Source organism: Panthera uncia, chromosome B4 (assembly GCF_023721935.1).
Source record: "Panthera uncia isolate 11264 chromosome B4, Puncia_PCG_1.0, whole genome shotgun sequence".
NCBI lineage: Eukaryota > Metazoa > Chordata > Mammalia > Carnivora > Felidae > Panthera > Panthera uncia.
Window position 1 is genome coordinate 111,611,885 of NC_064809.1, and position 21,944 is coordinate 111,633,828.

A 21,944-nucleotide genomic window follows, 5' to 3' on the forward strand; every position below is an offset into this window, starting at 1 on the left:
AGGGGCAGAGAGAGAGGGAGACACAGAATCGGAAGCAGGCTCCAGGCTCCAAGCCATCAGCCCAGAGCCTGACTCGGGGCTCGAACTCACCGACTGTGAGATCATGACCTGAGCTGAAGTCGGACGCTCAACCGACTGAGCCACCCAGGCGCCCCAAGATTGTTTCTGATTCTTAATTTGCTCCTCTTGTATAATCAACCCATAGTTCTAAGCAAGCATTCCAAATTGCACTGTCTCTCTTGCATAGAGTAAAACACCATGGTTCTTAAAATAGAATACCTACCTTGTCTAGTCACACAATTACTGGAAAACCACCTGCTGGAAAAGGTATATTTACCATGAATTTTACTATCAGGCAAGGATATCACATCCAAGGAATGCAGCCTGATGAGCTTGCCTGGTAAGAAAGAAACCACTGGGCAACATTCATAGCAGGAGGAAGAGTCAGATTATGCCTCATCCAAAATATAGTACCTTCAATAAGATTTTTACGCCATTAAGACACACATATCACCATAGGGCAGCAGCTAACCCCCATAATCTCTAGTATTTTTCATTATTTTCCTTTAAAATTTGCACCCAGGAATTAGAAGCCAACAGTTCTTGGTTTAAGCCCATTGCAAAAAAATGCAAATGATGCACTAGTCATATTTCTAAAGGAGGAGCTTTAATTATTCATCTTCAAATATTTCTGCCAAGATAAAGGTCACCGTATAATTACTGCTCCCACCCACTGGCCACTGGCATGGAAACTGAGAGCAGTGATCCTAAATCCTTGGTTCACCAGAGACAGAAAGGGTCTCACTACAGGTGTTTTCCACATAACCAAGCTGAGGCCCAGGAAGACCCCATGCCAAGGTCAAACGTAATGAAGGTCAGAGTTGGGAATCAAGTTGGCCAGTGCCCTTGCCACTCACTTGCACTACCCCCTTTATTAGTCTTCTGTGGCCTCTATAATAAATTACCACTAACCAGGAGACTTAAACAAAGAGAAATTTACGCTTTCACAGTTCTGGAAGCCAGAAATCCAAAATCAAGGAACTGGCAGAGCTGGGCTCCTTCCGAAGGTTCTAGGGAAGGACCTTTCCTTGCTTCTTCATCCGGGTGTTCCTTGGCTGGGGCTGCAACCACTTTAATCTCTGCCTCTATCTTCAGATAACCTTCCTTCCTCTCTATGTCTATTCTCACCCTGTCTCTTATTAGTACACGGTGTAGATGGATTTAAGGCCCACCCAGATAATCCAGAACAATCTCATCTCGAGTTCTTTCATTTAACTACACCTGCAAAGACTTTAGCCAAATAAGATCCCAGGTACGTGTTCCAGAGTTTAAGACAGGGACCTATCTTTCCAGGAGCTTCCATTCAACCCACTCCGTTTCTTCTTCTACCCGATGTAACCATCATTATATCAATTAAAAAATAAATAAATAAATGTAGTGCTCTAACGTGGTTTGTAGTATCTTTCTCTTCCCCCTATTTACAAGTCCAACTTGCATATTTAAACTTTGAATTCTGGCTCTGTGTTCACTAGCAAGGCAACCTTAAGTAAGTTGTTTATCTTTCCCTATAAGCTTCAGCTTTCTTGGCTCTAGAATGAGAACAGTAAATTCTACTTTGCAGGGTGCTTGGGAAAATCTACATGATAATGATGTTAAAATACTTAAGTGGCCAATAAGTGCCAGCTGATTTTAAATTAGAATAAAATATTTACCAAGACCAATCTGTTCTTTACCATGTGTATGCATTCAAGGTCCACGGTATGGGGGTTGGGGACACATCTCCACCAGCCAGAAACTCTTCTGGCCCTAATGTGTAAGAGTAGGCTCATTGTTGACTGTTGATGCATGGGTGTGTGGCCTGCTCAGCAGTGGGAGGAGAATTCTCTGGATTCTCTAAATTGTTGCTCTCCCAGCCCACACCACGGACCTTTGAATCTTCAGTGGAAGATAGAATAAGGAGCCGTTCTGGTACCAGAAAGGAGACAAGATTATTCCAGCAACTATGGGACTAGTCTCTTGGGATATGACTCCCCTGGGGCAACACAACTCAGGATTAGAGTGGTTGTGTTTGGGTTTCTGGATGCTGTGTGGGGTGGAGAGGGAGGGGAGGGGGGATAGGCTGACCAGCCCAAGAGGGCTGCAAAGTCTGGGTCAGGTACCTGGTTACACAACCTCCTGGGTCCAGAATTTCATCCTGAAGCAAATAACCAGAATAGCCAAGCATCGAACGAGCAAACAAAAAAGAAAAATGCGTTTCTCAAGGATGTTTGTTTAGTTGTACGCTTCCAAACAAATAAAGGCAGGATAAGTTATACTGTATTTACACAGAGACAGCAAACTGCCAGCCCCACCCCAAACCCCAAACATGTTTGTATTTATTGTTAGTCCATCTCCTAGTCTGACCTCTCTGTGAGGAAATTAGGTTTCAAAACCTTCCTTCCACCCCCTTCCACACAGTATGCCACTACCCTATGCACACACCATTTTGTTTGGGGGAGGGAAATAAAAAATTCTGAATTTGTTCCAGTAATTGTTTCTAGTGAATAATCAGTCCAGAACTAGACACAAGGATCCTGCACACATGCCATTTTTCCATAGAAAGCAATTCTATTTGTAAGAACAAAACGAAGATAACCAGTTTGGAATCACCAACACCCCTCTTACCATGAGACCTAAATTCAAAGTCATTCTGAATTCTCTGCAACCATTTGCATTAACGTCATTAATCCAATGATCCTAACAGGCCTGGCTGCCACAGACATGGGGTTCTTGAGAGAGTACCCAGAAATCTAATCCACTGCCAGGCATGGGTGATGCAGGGGCAGGTTTTCTATACCAATTCATGTCTCTTTATGTTACTATATGCAGATGTTCTTTCTTATTGTTTTCCTAGGTCTTCATATAATTACTCTGTGGTTCTTAATATTTTTATCAACCCATGGCTGCTTCTTATGAACATAAAAGGGCCATGTCCACACAGATTCTGTTTTCCCCTTCCAGGGCATGCCCACCTTTCCAGAATGAGCATCATTGGGTTTTGAACACCAAGGCAACAAAGCCAAGGTCAGGGCTCAAGGGCTGTGCCAGCCAGTTGTCTTCCCTCTGCTCCATATGTGCAAACTGAACTCCCAAACCTGGCCTGTGTGCTCCCAAATGGATGCTTTATGTCAGAAGGTATCCTGGATAAGGTAGAAATGGACAGAGTAATTTAACTACCTCTAATGAGAGCGGGGGAGGGGGGAGGAGGATTCATACTGAACTTTGCTGTTATGAATGCATATGATTATTTATTTATGACTTAGAATGGAAAAGCACATTCATTAGAGGACTGTCTGTGTATCTTTCTATAGATCAACGTGTCTATTCCTTTAAGAAGCTTATTTGAATACCTGCTCTATGTCAAGTGCTATGTGAGGTACTTAGGTTCTGTAATATATAAGACACAGCATGAGCCTTCAATGAAATCATTATAGAGCAAAAAGACAAGGTGAGGGTAGAAGAGGGAAGGAGAGAGAGGGATGGCTCTTCCTGAGAGGATCAGAACAGACTTTTGGAGGAAGAGAGTCAAAGCTGGAATTTAGACATGTATGTGGGTTTGTTTACCAGGCAAAATGGAGATCAGAAGGCAGATGGGAGCTACCTGAGCCAAGGTGTGGAGACGTGAAGGGCAGGGTACATTTAAAGAACAGCGAGCAGCTTGCTATCACTGGATTACACATTCTGCAAGAGTTCATATCAGGAGACGACAAATGACGATTCTGGGCGTGTGAGAACCCTCACATGAAATGTTTACGTTTCATTTATTCAAGAAATGTTTGTTGAGCTCATACTAAACAGAAGGATTTAGAACAGGAGCTAGGAGCTTAGGGTAAGGGAGGAGGTAAGACATAAATCTGCAAACCACCTTATAAAGTAAGACACTTTCCATGAGGGAGGCAACATCAGAGAGGTATTTCATTCGTGTGCCTCAATAACGATGGATTGAATACTAAATGAATACTCACTACATTAAGAAGTAAGACATGTTTGGCAAGGAGCTGGCAATCTAGTAGAATAAATAGAACATCATATCACAGTTTATTCAATAAGCAATGCAATAGCATTTATTGACAGCTTACTAAGTAAGTTCCAGACACCGATCTAAGTGCTTTATGTTGATTAACTTCAATCGTCCTCACCCAATAGGTAAATATCATTATTGTCTACATTTCACAAATGGCAACATCAGGCCCAGAGAGGTTATTAACTCCCTCAATCACAGCTAAGATTAAAATCCAGACAATTTGTCTCTACATTCTTAACCATCACTCCAGAGAACTATGGAAGCAGGGGAGAGAAACACAAGCCAGCCTAGACATGGCTGGGGAAGACTCGTCCTTTTATTCCACGAGTAGTTATAGGATTATAGTTATAGCTTATAGAATCTTAGGAAACTACCAAACTTCTGATACTCACCAGATTATGAAACATCTAGAGTTCAAGTTCAAGGGTAAACCTTTTCCCCAAAATCCAACTAGGTTACATTTCTCACTCACATGATTAAAATTTTTCCATGCCCCATCCAATCCAGGTTCATCTATCCCCTCACACACCAACTCTAATCATATGCTTCTAGGATCTTTATCAAGAGAAGTATAAATTTAATGGGGAAACTGCTAATATTTCTTTTCAGGGATCCCCTTACAGGCTCCCAGCATTTTATGTTATCTAATGGCTTTGGAATGGCACTGTGAAAATTCCTGGCTGGATGTGCAAACTGTTCATTTATTATGTATCTGTCTAATTATCTTACATCCAATGAAATTAGAATATATTTCTCATTCAAATCACTGTAACTTTTCCATCTCCTAATTCAGCCCCCTCTATCCTCATAACCACTATAGGCATTGGGTTGGCAAATAGCAAGAAGGGGAGAATTGTAAGAAGTTAATGATTTTCTAATCATCTCTAATGATCTTATTATGAAACCTCATCATATATAGACGGTAAAAGAGTCACAAGAGGTCCAAATGCCAAAAGATGACCTTGTTCTTAGAGAAAGAAGTCCAGGATGGAGAGATCTGTGTAAGTTAGCATAGCATTTGCCTGCAGGTAACAGAATCCAACTAGAATGACCTAGACAAATAAAGAGTGTTTCTCCTGTAATATGACCAGAGCCCAGGCCAGGTGTCAGCAACCTGCCAGGCTCCTTCTGTTTTTCTGTTCTGCTGTTATCTTTGCAAGACCACTGGTATGCTTTCAGATATCAAGCCATATTCCAGACCACAAGAAGAGCAAAGATCAGGGATGCCTGGGTGGCTTCATTGGTTGCGCGTCTGACTTTGACTTGGGTCATGATCTCACAGTTCATGAGTTCGAGCCTCACCTCAAGCCCCATGTCAGGCTCTGTGCTGATAGCTCAGATTCTGTGTCTCCCTCTCTCTGTACCTCCCCTGTTTGCTCTCTGATTCTCTCTTTCAAAAATAAATAAACATACCATATATATAAATATTATATATATATATATATACATATACATATATATATATATATATATATATATATAAAAGACAGAAGCTATCAACTCTGTCCCCTTTGAGAAAGTTTTTCCAGAAGCCACATCCTGCAACTCCTGCTTAAACCTCATTGCCATATTTGAGTCACATGGCCTCAGAGCAAGTCAGCATGTTAATTCTGCACCTGCCGCCAAGCAAAGCAGGGTTTTGGTAGCAAGAAAAATGGAGAGCACACACATTGGGTTAGTGCCTAGCAGTACCTGCACCATTATCTTAAAATTTTCCAATGAAGATAATAGAGAGGGAGAAGACCAGAGAAAGATCAAGTCAAAACAGATTTTAAAACTCAATGGCACACAGCTAATTAAACACCAGCCTAATGTGAAGTATTTTCCCTTTTAAGTTACTTAACAGATAATCCCTGGCCCTAAATCTCACAAGATGACTAGGAGTCGGGCTTGGGGAGGGCAGGAAGAGGGCAAACACCGCCAGTGTGGGCCGCTCTGTGTGGAAATTACAATCCATTCCCTGTTTCCAGAAAACAAATTGCAGAGTAAGGAATATCAAGAAGGTAAATGGGCCAGGTCATGAGAGGCTCATGTGTGTGCTTAAAAACATGACTTTCTGGTACAAGACAAAGAGCCGCTGAAGTGTCTGAAGCCAAGAAGGACTCGGTCACGCATACATTTTAGATAACTTGGATTCCAAGGGGGTGCTGGTGGCCACATCCATGGATCCTACTCACCTGGGAGGCAGTGTGCATCTTTTGCACATGATTTACACTTCTGCCTTTGAGGGCTTTCTCCTGGTATCCTTCTGAGTCAGAACATTTCAGTCAGGTATGTTTGCATTGACATTTCCAGGTGAGCTCTCCCGTTTGCGGGTCAATCAAAATCGTGAATGGTCAATAAGCCTCCCAAAGGTGTTGAGTACATGCGAGTGAGTGAGTGAGTGTGTGAGTGTGTGTGTGTGTGTGTGTGTGAGAGAGAGAGAGAGAGAGAGAGAGAGAGAGATCACAGCCCTCCTGTGCTTGGAACGTGCAGTGGCCTCCAAGTCCTTCCGAGAAAGCGGCCATTAACCTGGCAGCTAGCAGTCACTTCCAGATGCCCAAAGGAGGCCCAAGGGAGGACCCTCTCTGTGTGCCAGCTCTAAACTCTCCTTTCATCTCTCAAGCACAGGTTCTATGAGCCTAAGCAGAGTTTTGCGGTGCTCAACTTCCCTGGACTTGATGTGTTCCCATGGGAACATTCTGGTGTCAGATGTAGCTGCAGATTACCTGTTCCATCCCCTTCTGCTACCGAACTCAGGTCCCATTTGCTCCTTCTCCTTTCACTGCAGACATGTCATGGGGACAGCTATTGTGACGAGTAGGAAAGGGGGTCTTCAAAATATTTCATAACTAATAGAACGTGTGCAGTAACCAGTCAGAATGCATGTGTCACCAATCAGGACAGGTATCGGCCATGAATTACTGGAACCAGCTGAATACCAGTCTTGGTATTAGGCGTTAACTTACAGAGATGTATAAGGTATGGGTCTTCTCGCAAAATCTCCTCTTGTCAAATAATTTACCCCAGGTCTAGGACCTAGAATAGGTTCACCAGTGACAGTCACCATCGGGGAGCAGAATGCTCTCTCTGTGCTGGGGGGCACCTTCCCATCATTGTTGTATTGGTGACCCCACCTCCCTCCTGGCCTTCAGACTGGCACTGATTTTCCATCCAGGGTGGTGGCATGTGGAGGCAGAGGTCTTGGTGACAACAGATTACTGTTAGAGCAGATTAGAGAGGGGCAGGTTTAGGGCTAAATTGTCTGCATCTTCAACTTGGTTGTGAAAGAAAAGAACAATCGTGCTGTTCTGGGGACATCCTCCATGAGTCTGAAGGTGAACTTTGAAAGCTGAAGGTTATCCTCCCTGGTAGTCTTTAAACGGGTTTTGTTTTTAGCGGCGCCCTCTTTACAAAAGCATTCTTATTTGGAAATCCAATCCAGGTGGAATTGCAATGCTGAAAGCTGGGGAAAGTCCCACAGGCTCACCTTCAAGGCATCCCCAGAAGCCCTGGACCCCTGACAACATCAGGCTCATTCCTCATTCACAAAAGGGGGAAAGGGAGACTCGGAAGTGATCTAGGCCTGGTGTCAGACGGCTTGAGTCAGACAAATGGCACCTAGGCTTTTAACTGCTAACCATACCCTTCCTCCCCCTCCGTCCCCTTTCCCCTCTTCCCCCTCCAGCCAGCTTGCTTCAGCCACTCAGCATGGGCAGCGGCAGGTTCTGTGTATGGAACCAGGAAGCCACTAGTGAATAAATCATAGCTAACATTTCTTTGCTCCTCACTCTTTAGGGATCCCTTTCACCTCTTCTGTCTTATATGACACAACAATCTGAAGGGGCGGACCTATGCCGGCCGACCATGCCTCTTCCCCTTGAGTAACCTCCCACTCACCCGTTCAAACTTCCCAATCAAAACACGCCCGGCGACCTGCATAACAGGACTCCAACCCTTCCCCAGCCAATTGGCTGAGCCCACAGCCATTACCTCACCAACTGCCCCTAGACCCCAATAAAACCTTTGTGCTTTTGAAACTCACTCTCTCTCCCCAGTATCTCACCGCTGCGTCGGTGCAGGTAGGGGATTGAGCTCGAGCTAGCTCGAATAAAGGCTCTTTTGCTTTTGCATCGGACTCGGCTCCCTGGTGGTCTTTGGGGATCACGAATTCTGGGCATAACAAATCCACATGAACATGTACTGTCTCGTAGGACATAATAACCCAAATGAAACAATCAAGTGGGGTTAAGCAATCTACTCAAGGACAGATCCCTAGAAATTAGAACTCGTTCTAAACACAGCAGACACTTAGCACAAGTTAGTACACTTTGAGAGCAAATGATCTGCATGGATTAACACCCAGAACGGTGTTTCCCAAAGGCTGGTGGCCCCAGAGCAGAGCTTCCATATTAACCTGAGAAACTGTCAGAAATGCAGATTCCAGAGCCCATGCCAGACCTTTTAAATTAGAAACTTCAGGGTAGAGCCCCAAACACAGCAACCTATTTTTTTTAACAAGACCTCCAGTTGATTCTGATGCCAGCTAAAAAGTTTGGGAACCTCCACACTAAGGAACACAGTCATATTTCGATCTCCCACGCAGCCCTTACTGGGGGGCCCTCTGAAGAGCAAGTGGGAGATGTCCCTTCCCCTGGGACCTCAGACCTCAGCGGTAACTGGCCCTGCCTGCATTTATGTCAGGACGGAGCCCAGGAAAGTGCACCGCTCATGGTGCTTCTAAATCATACTAATTGTTCTCTCTTGTGTGCCTACCATCACGGGAAATACCACATAGTATAAGATATGCAACATCTTCCACGGTACCCCACCGCATCTCCTTTTCAAGGAGTTTCGAACAGAGTCTCCAAGTCCCAAAATCATGGTACATGCACTGCTTCTCAAGCTTTGATGTGCAAATGTGTCATTTAAAGATATTGTTGAAATTCTGTTTCAGCAAAACTTAGTATTTGATACAGATAATAAGATTGTGGATTCAATAAAGACTTTCAAGCTTCTCCTGAACACTTGTGTCTCTTCCCCAAGGCCCTAAAATTATCCCCGAAGTTAGAAAAGCAGACAGAAATTTGCTAAGACCAGAGACCCCAATTATTGCCGTTCAAATTGGACATAATAATTTACCACTGGGCATTTGAGGGCTAAGAGTTACGAAGCTGATTCGTCCCTACCAAGATTCCACCATCTCCCCTTTAAAAAGATCAATAAGGTGGTCAGAATGAGCGAGATAATCAGCTAGACAGTTGCCTTTCAGGGTTCCAGTAGGAAAAGTCCCTCAAGCGCATCCTTTGTAGTAAATGCTGCTTGGGTAATTGCTTCTATTTGATTGAAGTATTCTGCAGAGTCTCCTGATGAATTTAATAGAAAGGAGACAGACCCACAAGACATTCATTTTGTAGACTGAGTCATCAGAGCATTTCGTCTAAACCTAAGAGACAGTTCCCGGCTTTTTCTGAGTAGCATTGCAAGTTGATGCAAATGACATAAAAATCGAGAGGCCAGAATCTAATCCCCACTTCCTGATAATCCCCAAAATGACTTTTTTCTCAATTAAAAGAAACTCCCAAGGATTATTTGGATGGTGGTCAAGGACAATAGGGCTCCTATTTCAGGAGTCCTCCTAACCATACATGGGGATTATCAGGTCCATGCAATCTCCATGTATCAAGTCTGGCCAGGCTACTGAAGTTGCAGGTGCTGGCCTGGTGTATGGTAGAACGGTATAAACAGGACTTTCTGACTTCAAGAAATTACTGGACATCCTTAACGCAGTTCATAAGTTTCTCCTCAAGTGATGGGGGAAGAAAGCTAAACAATACTACAAGAGTAAAGAAGCAGGGCAATGTCACCTTAAGGTAGCCAGAGGACACCGACCTTTAAGTTGTGACATTGCTTTATTTGCTCATCTGCATAAATATAAATATTCATTCTGTGATTCTCAAGAGGAGAATCAAAGCAGGATAAATTCTGTTGAGCTCATTTGAAAGGGCAGGTTTAGTAAACCGCTGTACTGATCTGTCACCAGTTATTTGAATTACTAATATATGTTCTTTAATTTCACCCGGCAGAATCCAAAAAGCCAAGATGGTGTTTCTCCCAGAGAGGCACGGAGAGTGTTGCACATAGTCATTTTTGTTTCCATTAAGCCTCTGGTAGCTAAGAAAGTAAGAGATGGCCAAAGAGCCCCCTCATCCCACTTTATCTTTGCGTGATAGCAGATGGCACGTGGAGTTTAACTGATATCATCGCATCCGTGACAGTGGCCGCCGAAGGTGCCAAATGATGTCATTTTGTGCAGCGAAACATGCTAATTGCCAGTGGCTAATGAGCTCTGCAAAAACAAACAAACAAACAAGGAATCCTAATATTGTGATGCTTTACAACCCCAGATTTACAACTTGATACAGCTTAGGAAACAGCCCGCTCGTTGAAGTAAACTTGCACAAGCGTATGCCCCAGCTTGCAATCAGCGCCATGCACATTGGGAACGCTGAAAAATTAATGAGCTATTACAGAAACACATTCCACACGTACACATCTACTTCTGGGAAAGCCAGCTGGATTAATCCTAATAGGTTTTTAAAATTCATTCTTGATTCCATCAATTATTGAAGAGTTATAAGTCGAGATCAATGATCCCTGGTTCTTTACTACCTCAGACAAGGACTGGCCATAATCCAGCCTTTCCTTCAGGCCTGCTTCATTGACATATCGACACGCCTACAGCCAGCAGAGCGGTAGGCCTTATGGGTAGTGGCTGTGCCTCGTTCTAATAAAAAATCTACCCACATGGCCTCCAATCAGTTTGTCATCCGTGGACACACACACACACACACACACACACACTGATATTTTTTTTTATAAGTCCTATAGCGAAATCAAAAGCCCTCTGAGGTTCCAATCTATGCTGTTCTGACTACTGCTCTGTGACCTTGGCCAAATGAATTACCCTTTCTCAGCTTCACATCTTTCCCTGTAAGGAAGGGATGGTAATAGTGCCTGTCTCATAAGGTGGTCATGATGAGTAAATCAGATAATGTTTGTAGGAGCTTACCACAGAGCTGGGCGTGCGGTAGACGCTCAGTCAGTACTGGCCACATTATTGGCAGTATTATTTTAATTGGAATTTGTGAAACTACTTGTTCTCCTAACTGAATATATGAATGACTTTCACATAATTTTTTCAAGCATAAGAAATCTGTATGAGTGTCTTCGTCAGCTTGGACTGCTATAACAAAATAGCACAGACTGGCTGGCCTAAACAGCAAACACTTATTTCTCACATTCTGAAGGCTAGGAAGTCCAAGATCAAGGTGCCAGCATGGTTGGGTTATGGTGAGGGCTCTCTTCCTGGCTTGTAGGTGGCCACCTTCTCCCTGCAGCCTCACATGGCTGAGAGAGAGCACACTGGTATCTCTTCCTCTTTTTATAATTGCCCAGGTCCCATCACAGGGGCCCCAACCTCATGACCTCATCTAAACCTAATTACCTCCCAAAGGCCCCGTTCTCCAAATGTACCAATGCATTTGGCAGTTAGGGCTTTGACATACAAGTTTGGGAAAGACACATTCAGTTTGTAGGGACACAGTCTAAACATCACAAGCTTCAAATCATAAACTACTGGTTCAATTCTGACACTGTTTGCACCAGGGCTGTGGCTCATCGTTCATTCTCATTTAACCCTTCTTTAGGGACATGATTGGGCTGTTTTCCTGGCAGATCTGAGACTGCCTGCAGTGCAGCCTTTCCTGGGCTCCTTCATCATAAAAATGGAGGCAGGGCCCATTACTAGTCGGGTGTGAGGTGCCAGGAGAAGGGGAATCTCCCACCAGCTCTCCTCCAGAGCAAGGAAGTTCTAAGACCTGCCAGGGAGATAGAACGTGCTATCAGATGAGAGAGACTTACCTATGGAAGGGATGCTCCTACAAGTCTACTCCTAGAAGATGTCCAATCTATTTTTAAATCTCACAGGTCTAGTTTTTCCCCCTAAAGGAGCAACATGTTCCACATGTGCTGGGTGACTGTATGTGCCAAGCACTGGGCTAGATATCTAAGACACCAAGATGCCCTCTCCTAACTCACAATTGAGAAGGTTGGACTGACATGAAAATGAGAAAAAAAAGAACGTGCTAAATGGCTTGCACAATGTTGGAGGTGAGTAGGCAGTGGTGGAGATCCACAAAGAGAATAATTAGGGGAATGACAAAACGTTCAGCAAATGTTCTCAGTAGTGAAGGGAAATTCATTTCTTGAAGCCTCATTTTCAAAAGGATACAATATTTTCTCCTCTTCAAATTGACTTGTCTACTCGCTCCTTCATCTTTGGAGCCTTATTTATCAAGTAATTCATATCTCCATAAATGATAATCCACAAGAATATAACAAACGCACTGCTATGTTATAACGGATTCCCCCAATCTATTACAGATTTTTCCTTTCTTGCCATCCTTCCTTCTCTCCTTCATTTCTTCCCAACGATCAACAGCAATATTAGTGGGGTGCTTGGGTGGCTCAGTCGGTTAAGCATCTGACTCTTGGTTTCAGCTCAAGTCATGATCTCATAGTTTGTGAGACCCAGCCCCTCATTGGGCTCCACAGTGACGGCAAAGAGCCTTCTTGGGATTCTTTCTCTGCCCCTTCTCTCTCCCTCTCTCTCTCTCTCTGTCTCTCTCTCTCTCAAAAATAAATATATAAACTTCAAAAAAACAATATTAGCAATAAAAGCAAACACATATATGTTTCCAGCTACCAGGCACTGATTCTGTTATACGTGTTCCTGTCTATGTATGTCACAGTTTACACATGTTGATTCATTAATTCTCACAACAATCCAACAAGGTAGGTCACATGACTATCCCCTTTTGCAAATGGGTAAGTCAAGGTTTGGAGAGGCTGAATAGCTTGCTTGAGGTCACACCGCTCTTAAATGGTAGGGTGGGGTCTTGCCCCCTCCCCAGCAGTCCCAGACAATCTGGCTCTGAGTCTGTTTTGGTCCTGACATTGCCCTGCTTCTCCAAACGTGGGGCTTCACGACCAGACCTGAACAGTCTTCATTCGTTTCTCTTATCAGAGTTCTCAAAAATCTTGCCTGTTCCTACCGATTCAATGTCATTTTTGTCAACCACTCCAAAATGTATATATCCACATATGTCCATTTTACTCTAGCTCCAAGATACCAGTGGCTACTGCAAACTTCCATTCCATCCACCTTTTAATTATTAAGTTTGAGACCCCAAAATTAACCTTGGCTTATTCCTTCTCTTTGCTCTCTATATCCTTTCAAATATGCTTCAAATGCTTCTCATTGCCTCTCCTAGCCAATACCACCAAAGCAGAAGCACCAAGGTTTCCAACAAGGGGTCTGTTACCCTAAAGAGCTAATATGACCTCTCAAATGACTGTCCCCTCCCTCCTCACTGGTATGTCCACCAAGCATTTTGGTCAAGAGGTTGGTCAGACCCATGGAAAGTAACAGTGAGTGCCCCTGAAGATAGAGGGCTGGTGCCCACTTTCCCACAGCTCCAACACTGCTTCCATTGTCTCAGTTTCTTTATTTTCCCACTGCCTGCTGATTTTTTAATTTCCACAACATGCAGTCACTATGGTTTCAGACAGCAACAAAAGGCATATGTCCTAAATCCTGTAGGAGGTCTCCAGCTGGCTGCAAGATTCCTTTGCTACTGTGGAAGCTAATGAGCCTCTAATAGATTTCTTTCTCCGGTGCCATAACCCTACCAGAAAAACCAGCCACAGCCCATGAGCACATTCTAGAACTATTACAGTTCTCCTTTCACATATATACAGGGAGCCGTCTGCCCACAACAGCAGATAACTCATGCCTTCTCTCGCTCCTTAAAGTAAAGTTGAGTAACTTCACCAAACTGCTTAGATCCACCACTATGCACCATACATCATGCACCCTGAGGCAACAGAACAAGTTAAAAAATTATCTGTGATAAACATTCATTTGAAATGCAGCCAAGTAGACTTCAGAAAGCCCTCCACATTGTTATGAGCGTTTCTTCCCGGTTTCGTTGGTAAAATGAACTCTTTAAGTGGATAATTCATGATGTTGCAACAGACTACTGAATGAGTCAAATAAAAATATAAAAAGATCGCAACATATTAAGTTTAAAAACCAAGTTGCAAAAGGATGGGTAAATATGACACCATTAAATATGAATCATAAATACCATCAGAAAAAGGTTTTCAGGAGTTATCTAGACATAAGGATTATGGGTTATTTTGATTTTGTGTGTCTCTCAAATTTTCTGTCATAACCATGATTATCTTTGTAATCAGATTTTTTAAACTAATATTATTTTTAAAAAATTGTAACAATAGCAACAATGACAACAAAAAATGTGGGTGGTTCCATTCTAAGGAAACTAGAGTTTCTAGAATATTCTGATATTCTTTAGCACAGAATTATCATGTTGGACAGTCCTTTAACATTGGGCTTTATTTAGTCATCTGCTAAATGATGAGTTGAAATAAGACATCAGAGGCACCTTCTGTTAAAGTTCTATGATCCAGTATTTGGAGAAGTTAGGATTGAGAAGGACATTCTATCTCCCACAAGGCAAGTGATAAACTAAAGTTTATCTGTCTGCTGAGACTGCTATATATGATTGTCCTGAGTCTTGGATTTTTTTCCTTTTTATAAGTAAAACAAGATATTTAGACTAGACATCCTCAGCGGCCAATGTCCTCTGGATCTAAAATTCTGTGGTTCTATGGGTCAGACTATGACTCAGAAATGGCTTTTTTTTTTTTTATGTTTATTTATTTATTTTTTTTTTGAGAGAGAGAGAGAGAGAGAGGCAGAGAGAGAGGGAAAGAGAAATCCCAAGAAGGTTCCATGCTGTCAGCACAGAGCCCGATGCAGGGCTCAAACTCACTAACTGTGAGATCATGACCTGAGCCCCAGAAATGGCTTTTCAAGTGTTAGTGGCTTACAGACAAAATGTGCAATCTTTTCTCATGCATATTAGAGAATGGAAGATGCTGTGGCTACTAAAGTTGTGTCCTTAAAGAATTCGTGTTTGAAAATCCTACTTCTAATGTTCTTTAAGCAGGGCAAAGACAAACACAGGCACATACCTGACCTGGAGAACTGCCTGTCCTCAGTGAAAATTACAGACTTCAGGGACTGTGAGTTCCACTGCCATAACGTAACTCAACTTGTTTGCTGCAAGGCTGGGTTTTTTTTTTTTCTTGTGGTCATTATTTTAAGTTGTCAGATTATTCCCTTGTTCATAATACCAGCAGAGAGCAGGAGACAAACCCGAGGCAGAGCAGAACATGGTCTGCTCTCTCTAATGCACACTGAAATCTGGGAGAAGCTATTTTATCTTAACAAAGGTAATGGCTATAACGGCACTTTGTAGACCAGAAAGCCCTGTACAAATGTGGAAAGTTGTTATTATTATTCACATCTCTGGGCCTTTTTAAAAAATGTGTATTTATTTTTTGACACAGAGAGAGAGAGAGAGAGAGAGACAGAGCATGAGTGGGGGAGGGGCAGAGAGAGAGGGAGACACAGAATCTGAAACAGGCTCCAGGCTCTGACTGTCAACACAGAGCCCAACACGGGGCTTGAACTCACGGACAGCAAGATCATGACCTGAGCCGAAGTCGGACGCTCAACAGACTGAGCCACCCAGGGGCCCCTCTAAGCCTTTTTTGATAAGATAACTTTTTTCTTAAACTCAAGTTGGCTAACATACAATGTAGTCTTGGCTTCAGGAGTAGAATCCAGTGACTCCCCTCTTATGTATGACACGCAGTGCTTATTCTGGAAAGTACCTTCCTTAATGACAGTCACCCATTTAGCTCATTCCCAACCATCCCCCTCCAGCAACCCTGTTTGTTCTCTGTATTTAAGAGTCTTTTATGGTTTGCCTTCTTCTCTGTTTTTACCTTAGTTTTCCTTCCCTTCCCCTAGTTCATCTGTTGAGTTTCTCAAATTCCACATATGAGTGAAATCATATGATATCTTTCTGTCTCTGACTGACTTATTTCATTTACCATAATACCCTCTAGTTTCATCCATGTTGTTGTAAATGGAAAGATTTCCATTTACATATAAATGGAAATAGAAATTTTACATAAATACAAAATATTCCATTTTATGTATCTCTTTATCCATTCATCAGTCAATGGACATTTGGGCTCTTTCCACCTTTTGGCTATTGTCGATAGCATTGCTGTAAACATTGGGGTGCATGTGCCCCTTCAAATCAGCATTTTTGTCTCCTTTGGATAAATACCTAGTAGTACAATTGCTGGGTCATGGGGTAGTTCATTTTTAGTTTTTTGAGGAACCTCCATACTGTTTTCCAGAGAGGCTGCACCAGTTTACATTCCCACCAACAGTGTAAGAGGGTTCCCCTTCCTCCGCATCCTTTCCAACATCTGTTGCTTCCTGAGTTGTTAATGTTAGCCATTCTGACAGGTTTAAGGTGGTGTCTCATTGTGGTTTTGATTTGTATTTCCCTGATGATGGGTGATGTTGAATGTCTTTTCATGTGTCTGTTGGCCATCTGAATGTCTTCTTTGAAGAAGTGTCTAAGGGATGCCTGGGTGGCTCAGTTGGTTGAGCGTCTGACTTCGGCTCAGGTCATGATCTCACCGTCCATGAGTTCAAGCCCTGCGTCAGGCTCTGTGCAGACAGCTTGGAGACTGGAACCTGCTTCGGATTCTGTGTCTCCCTCTTTCTCTGTCCCTCCCCTGCTCATGCTCTGTCTCTCTCACTCTCAAAAATGAATAAATGTTAAAAAAAAATTTTTTTTAATTAAAAAAAAAGAAAAGAAAAAGTGTCTATTCATGCCTTTTGCCCATTTCTTCACTGGACTGCTTGTTTTTTCGGTGTTGATAAGACAACTTCTCAAGGTCTCTTTAAACGTTAAAACTCTTATTTCATGATGCTTCAGTAGTTAATTTCAACAAGCATTGCCAGTGGAACCTGGATCAGACTTCCCAGTTCTGAGGTTGGGGTTCTTTGAGGGTTTGGGGCAATAAACTGGAGAGGGCTCATTAAATTCTGAAGCATAATTCAAAACAACATCAATTTAGATTTCTTCTCATTATGGATACTATGCTTCCCATGCTTTGCATCAGGAGGAATTGGCACCCCAAAGTCCCTCAGAGAGAGGAAACTTCGTTCTTACTGATATGTAAGTTCTACAGTCTGAGTAGTTTGCAGAACCACTAGCAAGAGGGATGCCCGGGGCCTGCAGTGGGAAACATGGTTTTGGAAATCACCTGTTCCTGCTGCTTTGCAAGTCAACTCACCGAGGTGGAAATGTTTTGTTCTCTCTTTTCTCCCATGTCCAGGATAAAACCTGGAATGAAATCATGGAAACATATCAAAAACTTCCTACCAATTAATTAGACTTGAGAAAGCAGCAAGTGGCCAAGTTGGAAGTCTTCACAGGTGAATGCATTGATTTCTTGGACCATTTTATCAGTTCCTAAGATGGTAATGTGGCTTTCAGTTTCATAGTAGATGGAAAATATTAATTTGATTCTTTGGGGACTCATTTCTCCCTGCCATGCTAAAAAAAGGAAGTTGAGGGGAAGGTCCCTTCTTTCAGGGAATCTGAAGAAAATTGCATTTATGGTGTATTTTTGTTTATCTGCTGCTTGGTGTCTCTTTGTTCTCTTTTTTAAACATGGCCTGTTTGGTTTGTGTGAGATCTTCTGAGTAAACTAGTCCAGCTCCCCATCTGATGTCTGAATCTCTTCTGCCTTCTCACCCCATGTTCATACACTTCTAGAGTGAGGGAGCTCACTGCCATCCTCAAAGTACCTGTCCCACCTTCGGTCAGCTCCCTCTTTTGGAGCTCTTGTTCCCTCTGAACAATGCCAAGCAAATCTTCTTATCAGCCACAGGTCACAGATTCCTGGGGCAACCATTCACATGTGATGCAGTGGGGTCAGATTCCACAGTATATTCGTGGTATCTGTGGGAGAAATGGTGCCCCCGACGTTGTGTGCTGCTGCAGCCGTGATCGAGTGCAGTTATGAGCAGAGAATTCCTTGGCAAAGGATTCCTTTCCAGGGCAAATGATGGGCAGGGAGCAGCTGCCTTCCAAGATGACAGGGGAGGAAGAGCCACATTGCTGCCAAGGTTGCCTCTGCCCATAAGGCTTTGGCACTCAGGCTACTCTCTTACACAGGAAAAAATGCTGTGCTTGGAGACTTGGGTTCAAGTTCTGGATCTGCCTCTGGCTTTGACCTTAAGAAAGTCTAGTCCACCATTTCCTAAATCAGGGGTTGGCAACATTTTCATAAAGGTCCAGACAGTAAATACGTTAGGCTTTGCAGGTCATGTGGTCTTTATTGCAATTACTCAACTTTTTTGTTGCAGTGCCAAAGAAGCTATAGATAATTTGTAGGAAAGAAAGAAAGAAAGAAAGAAAGAAAGAAAGAAAGAAAGAAAGAGACTGAGGGAGGAAGGAAGGAAGGAAGGAAGGAAGGAAGAAAAAAGAAAAATAATGTGCATAGCTGTATTACAATAAAACATTATTTGAGTAGCAGGCCTGGTTGATCCCACAGGCTGTCATTTACCAATCCCTGCCCTAAGATATAAAAAAGGGATGACGATACCATCTCTGGCTATCTCATAACATCTAATCATTGCCATGATCAGATTAGTTTTCTTTGACATCTATCAGGTGCTATACAAATGTCAGTTAAAATGTAAATAATATTGATTGGGTAGGTCACAATGTTATGTACTTTACCGGCAAAATTTAAACCACAAAGACACTCAGAAAATTAAGACTTAGAGATGATATCTGTTAGGGTACAGAAAACTAGCTTAAGTAATATAGGATTTTATTGGCCCATGTAGCTGTAAATGTCACAGGTGGGAGAGAGTTCAAGGTTGGTTTGATCAAGGAATTCAAAACCAAGGAAAAATTTCTTTCCATCTCTTATCCCTGCTTTCCATAGCATCAGTCTCATCTTATGACGGGCTTCTGTTATAGTCACAGATTGGCTGCTGTCCTTGAGGCCATAGAGAGAGAGAGAGGGACAGAGGAGATCTCTTCTCAGCATTCATAGCCAAAGTCTTCATTTTCATTCTGATTGGACTGGCTTAAGTCACATGCCCTCTCCTGAACCAACCCCTCTGATGAGGAAGGAAAGTGCTAATTGGCTTAAAACAATTAAGGCCCATCTCTAAGAGTAAGGTCATTGTGATACATGGCACAGCCGAGGCATAGGGACGAGTAGATCCTGAGGTGAAAACCAGAAGATGTTAGGGAAGGGGAGTTTTGGGTGGTAACCAATAGATGTTCACTATGAAGCACTAACCCCTGAGCTATGCTACCGCCCTTGCCCTAATAAATAGCATAAGAATTATTTAATCCCACTGTAAGCTACACAAGCTTTTCAAACTAGCATTTTCTGGGTTTTTTTTAAAGGTCAATTTGAGTTTATTTATTTTCAAATGTTCCAGTGTATTTAGAGGATACATATCTTCCTTTATACAATCAATACAAGTTTCCCAAAGTTATTTGTTGTAAGTCAAGTGGTAAAATAAATCTACCAGAGGACTCACTATTTTTTTAAGTGGCAAAATTTTGTATAAGGTTAAGAATCTTATAGCAGAAATACTATTTCTTCTAAATTTTCTCAAAGATTCTGTAGCAATGACTTCTGTCTCTTACAATTATGGTTTTTAAATACTTGGATGTTTCCAAATTTCCAGACAATACTCAAGGCATACTTCAGAGATATTGTGGGTTTGGTTCCTGCCCACCATGATAAAGTGAATATGGCAATAAAGCAAGTCAAAGGAATCTTTGGGTTTCCCAGTGCATACGAAATTTATATTTACATTATATTGTAGTCTATCAAGTATGCAATAGCAGTATGTCTAAAAAACAGTGGTTTACCTTAATTTAAAAATACTTTATTGCTAAAAAACGCTAACCACCGTCTGTCTGAGCTTTCAGCATGTCATAACCCTCGTGCTGGTAGAGGGTGTCGCTTCAGTGTTGATGGCTGCCGACTGCCTAGGGTGGTGGTTGCTGATGGCTGAGGAGGCTGTGACAATTTCTCAAAGCAACAATGAAGTTTGTCACATCAATTGACTCTTCCTTTCACTTGAACACTTAGAGACCACTGTAAGACTATTAATTGCCTACTTTCAATATTGTTGTGTCTCAAGGAATAGGGAGGCCAGAGGAGAGGGAGAGAGATGGGGGAATGACTGATTGGGGCAACAGTCAGAACACACACAACATTGATTGATTTTAACTTCACCCTTTTATATGGACGTAGTTCGTGGCACCCTAAAACAATCACAATAGTAACATCAAAGATCACGGATCACAGATCACCATACAAAATATAATAATAATGAAAAAGTTTGAAACATGAGATTTATGAAAATGTGACACAGAGATAGAAAGTGAGTAAATGCTATTGGAAAATGGCACCAATAGACTTGATCAACACAGGATTGCCACAGACCATCAATTTGTAAAGAATGATATATCTGTGAAGTGCAAGAAAATGAGGTTTGCCTGTACATGAACTTTGGGAAGCTCTAAGTCAGTGGTTCTCATAGTGGGGGTCCCTACACTGGCAACATCAGAATCACTTGGGAACTTACTAGAAATATATATTCTCAGACCCCATCAGAGACCTACCGAATCAGATACTTGGGGGGTTGACACTAATGTCTGATTTAACAAGGCCTCTAGGTGATTCTGATGCAAGTTCTAGAACCATTCACTGCATTAATTAATTTTTTTAAAGTTTATTTATTTTTGAGACAGAGAGAGACAAAGCATGAATGGGGGAGGGTCAGAGAGAGAGGGAGACACAGAATCCGAAACAGGCTCCAGGCTCTGAGATGTCAGTACAGAGCCCGACGCGGGGCTCGAACTCACGGACCGGGGGATCAAGACCTGAGCCGAAGCCGGACGCTCCACCGGCTGAGCCACCCAGGCGCCTCCACTGCATTAATTAATATGAAAATGGAAACTGGAGAAGACTAGTGGTCTAAAGTCCAGTTTTTTCACACCTAAGCTCTTTGAAATAATTGGCCCCTTTGAATGTTTCATCATATTTTTACAAAGTAGTCCTGTTTCAATAAATTGGTCTCTAGTGTATAGAATGAGGGCAAGTTATCTGGAGAACTATAGTTCCTCCTTGATTTGCTGTTGTTTTCCTATTGTATGAAAGCATCTGATCAAGTAATAATAACATAAAGACTCCCTTAATGTCTCATTAATATTTATGCCTTTCTCCAAATCTAAACATCTTCCCTGTTATCAGATATTAACTCATTAATTGTTTATTTTTAATTTCCTGAATGTACAGGATATTTGGGTCTTTTGCAGAGGAAGGAATAAATGAAAATTTAGTATGAATGTTGTTTTGGTCTCAAGTTAGTGCCATGGCAGGAAGAGAACCTTTGAGACTTTTCTGGCCCCCAGAAGCAGAGAAGGCCCATTTGAACAGATTATGTTCAGCGGGACTGTTGAGGGGGCTCATGCAAGCAACAGCGACTTCGTACAGAACAGCACCTTTCCCATATGTGTTCTATGGAGCTTAAATGTCATCATTTGTATTTAGTAAAATTCTTAAACCTTGAAAATACTGGTTGCTACCTTGTTTTGTAAAGTTATACTCAGGTTTATGTTCAATGTTCTCCCAAAGGGCAAGTTTCAAAATTGAAAAATATAAAGTAATGTGCATTGCATTTTCTAAAAAGATCTTCATGAATACATTAAAATATCTACAAACTCATGAATATCTTCTGGATGTAGATTTATGGAGACTTTTTGCCAACCTAGAAGAATTAAGTCAGGTGAGTCAAAGCAGGAAGGTTCCAGTAGCCATGTTTGAAAATTAACCAGAA

The 21,944-nt window shown here is 42.3% G+C and overlaps 1 protein-coding gene across 1 annotated transcript in view; it reads left to right on the top strand.

Annotated features, from left to right (window-relative positions):
* PLEKHG7 (pleckstrin homology and RhoGEF domain containing G7) overlaps positions 1-21,944 on the top strand; it is a 64,416-nt gene that overhangs the window by 7,501 nt on the left and 34,971 nt on the right. The window contains 6 exon segments of the mRNA XM_049626707.1: positions 6,669-6,734; positions 6,736-6,802; positions 10,129-10,175; positions 15,139-15,234; positions 17,399-17,531; positions 21,772-21,893. Of these exon segments, the coding sequence (XP_049482664.1) occupies positions 6,669-6,734; positions 6,736-6,802; positions 10,129-10,175; positions 15,139-15,234; positions 17,399-17,531; positions 21,772-21,893 (531 nt within the window).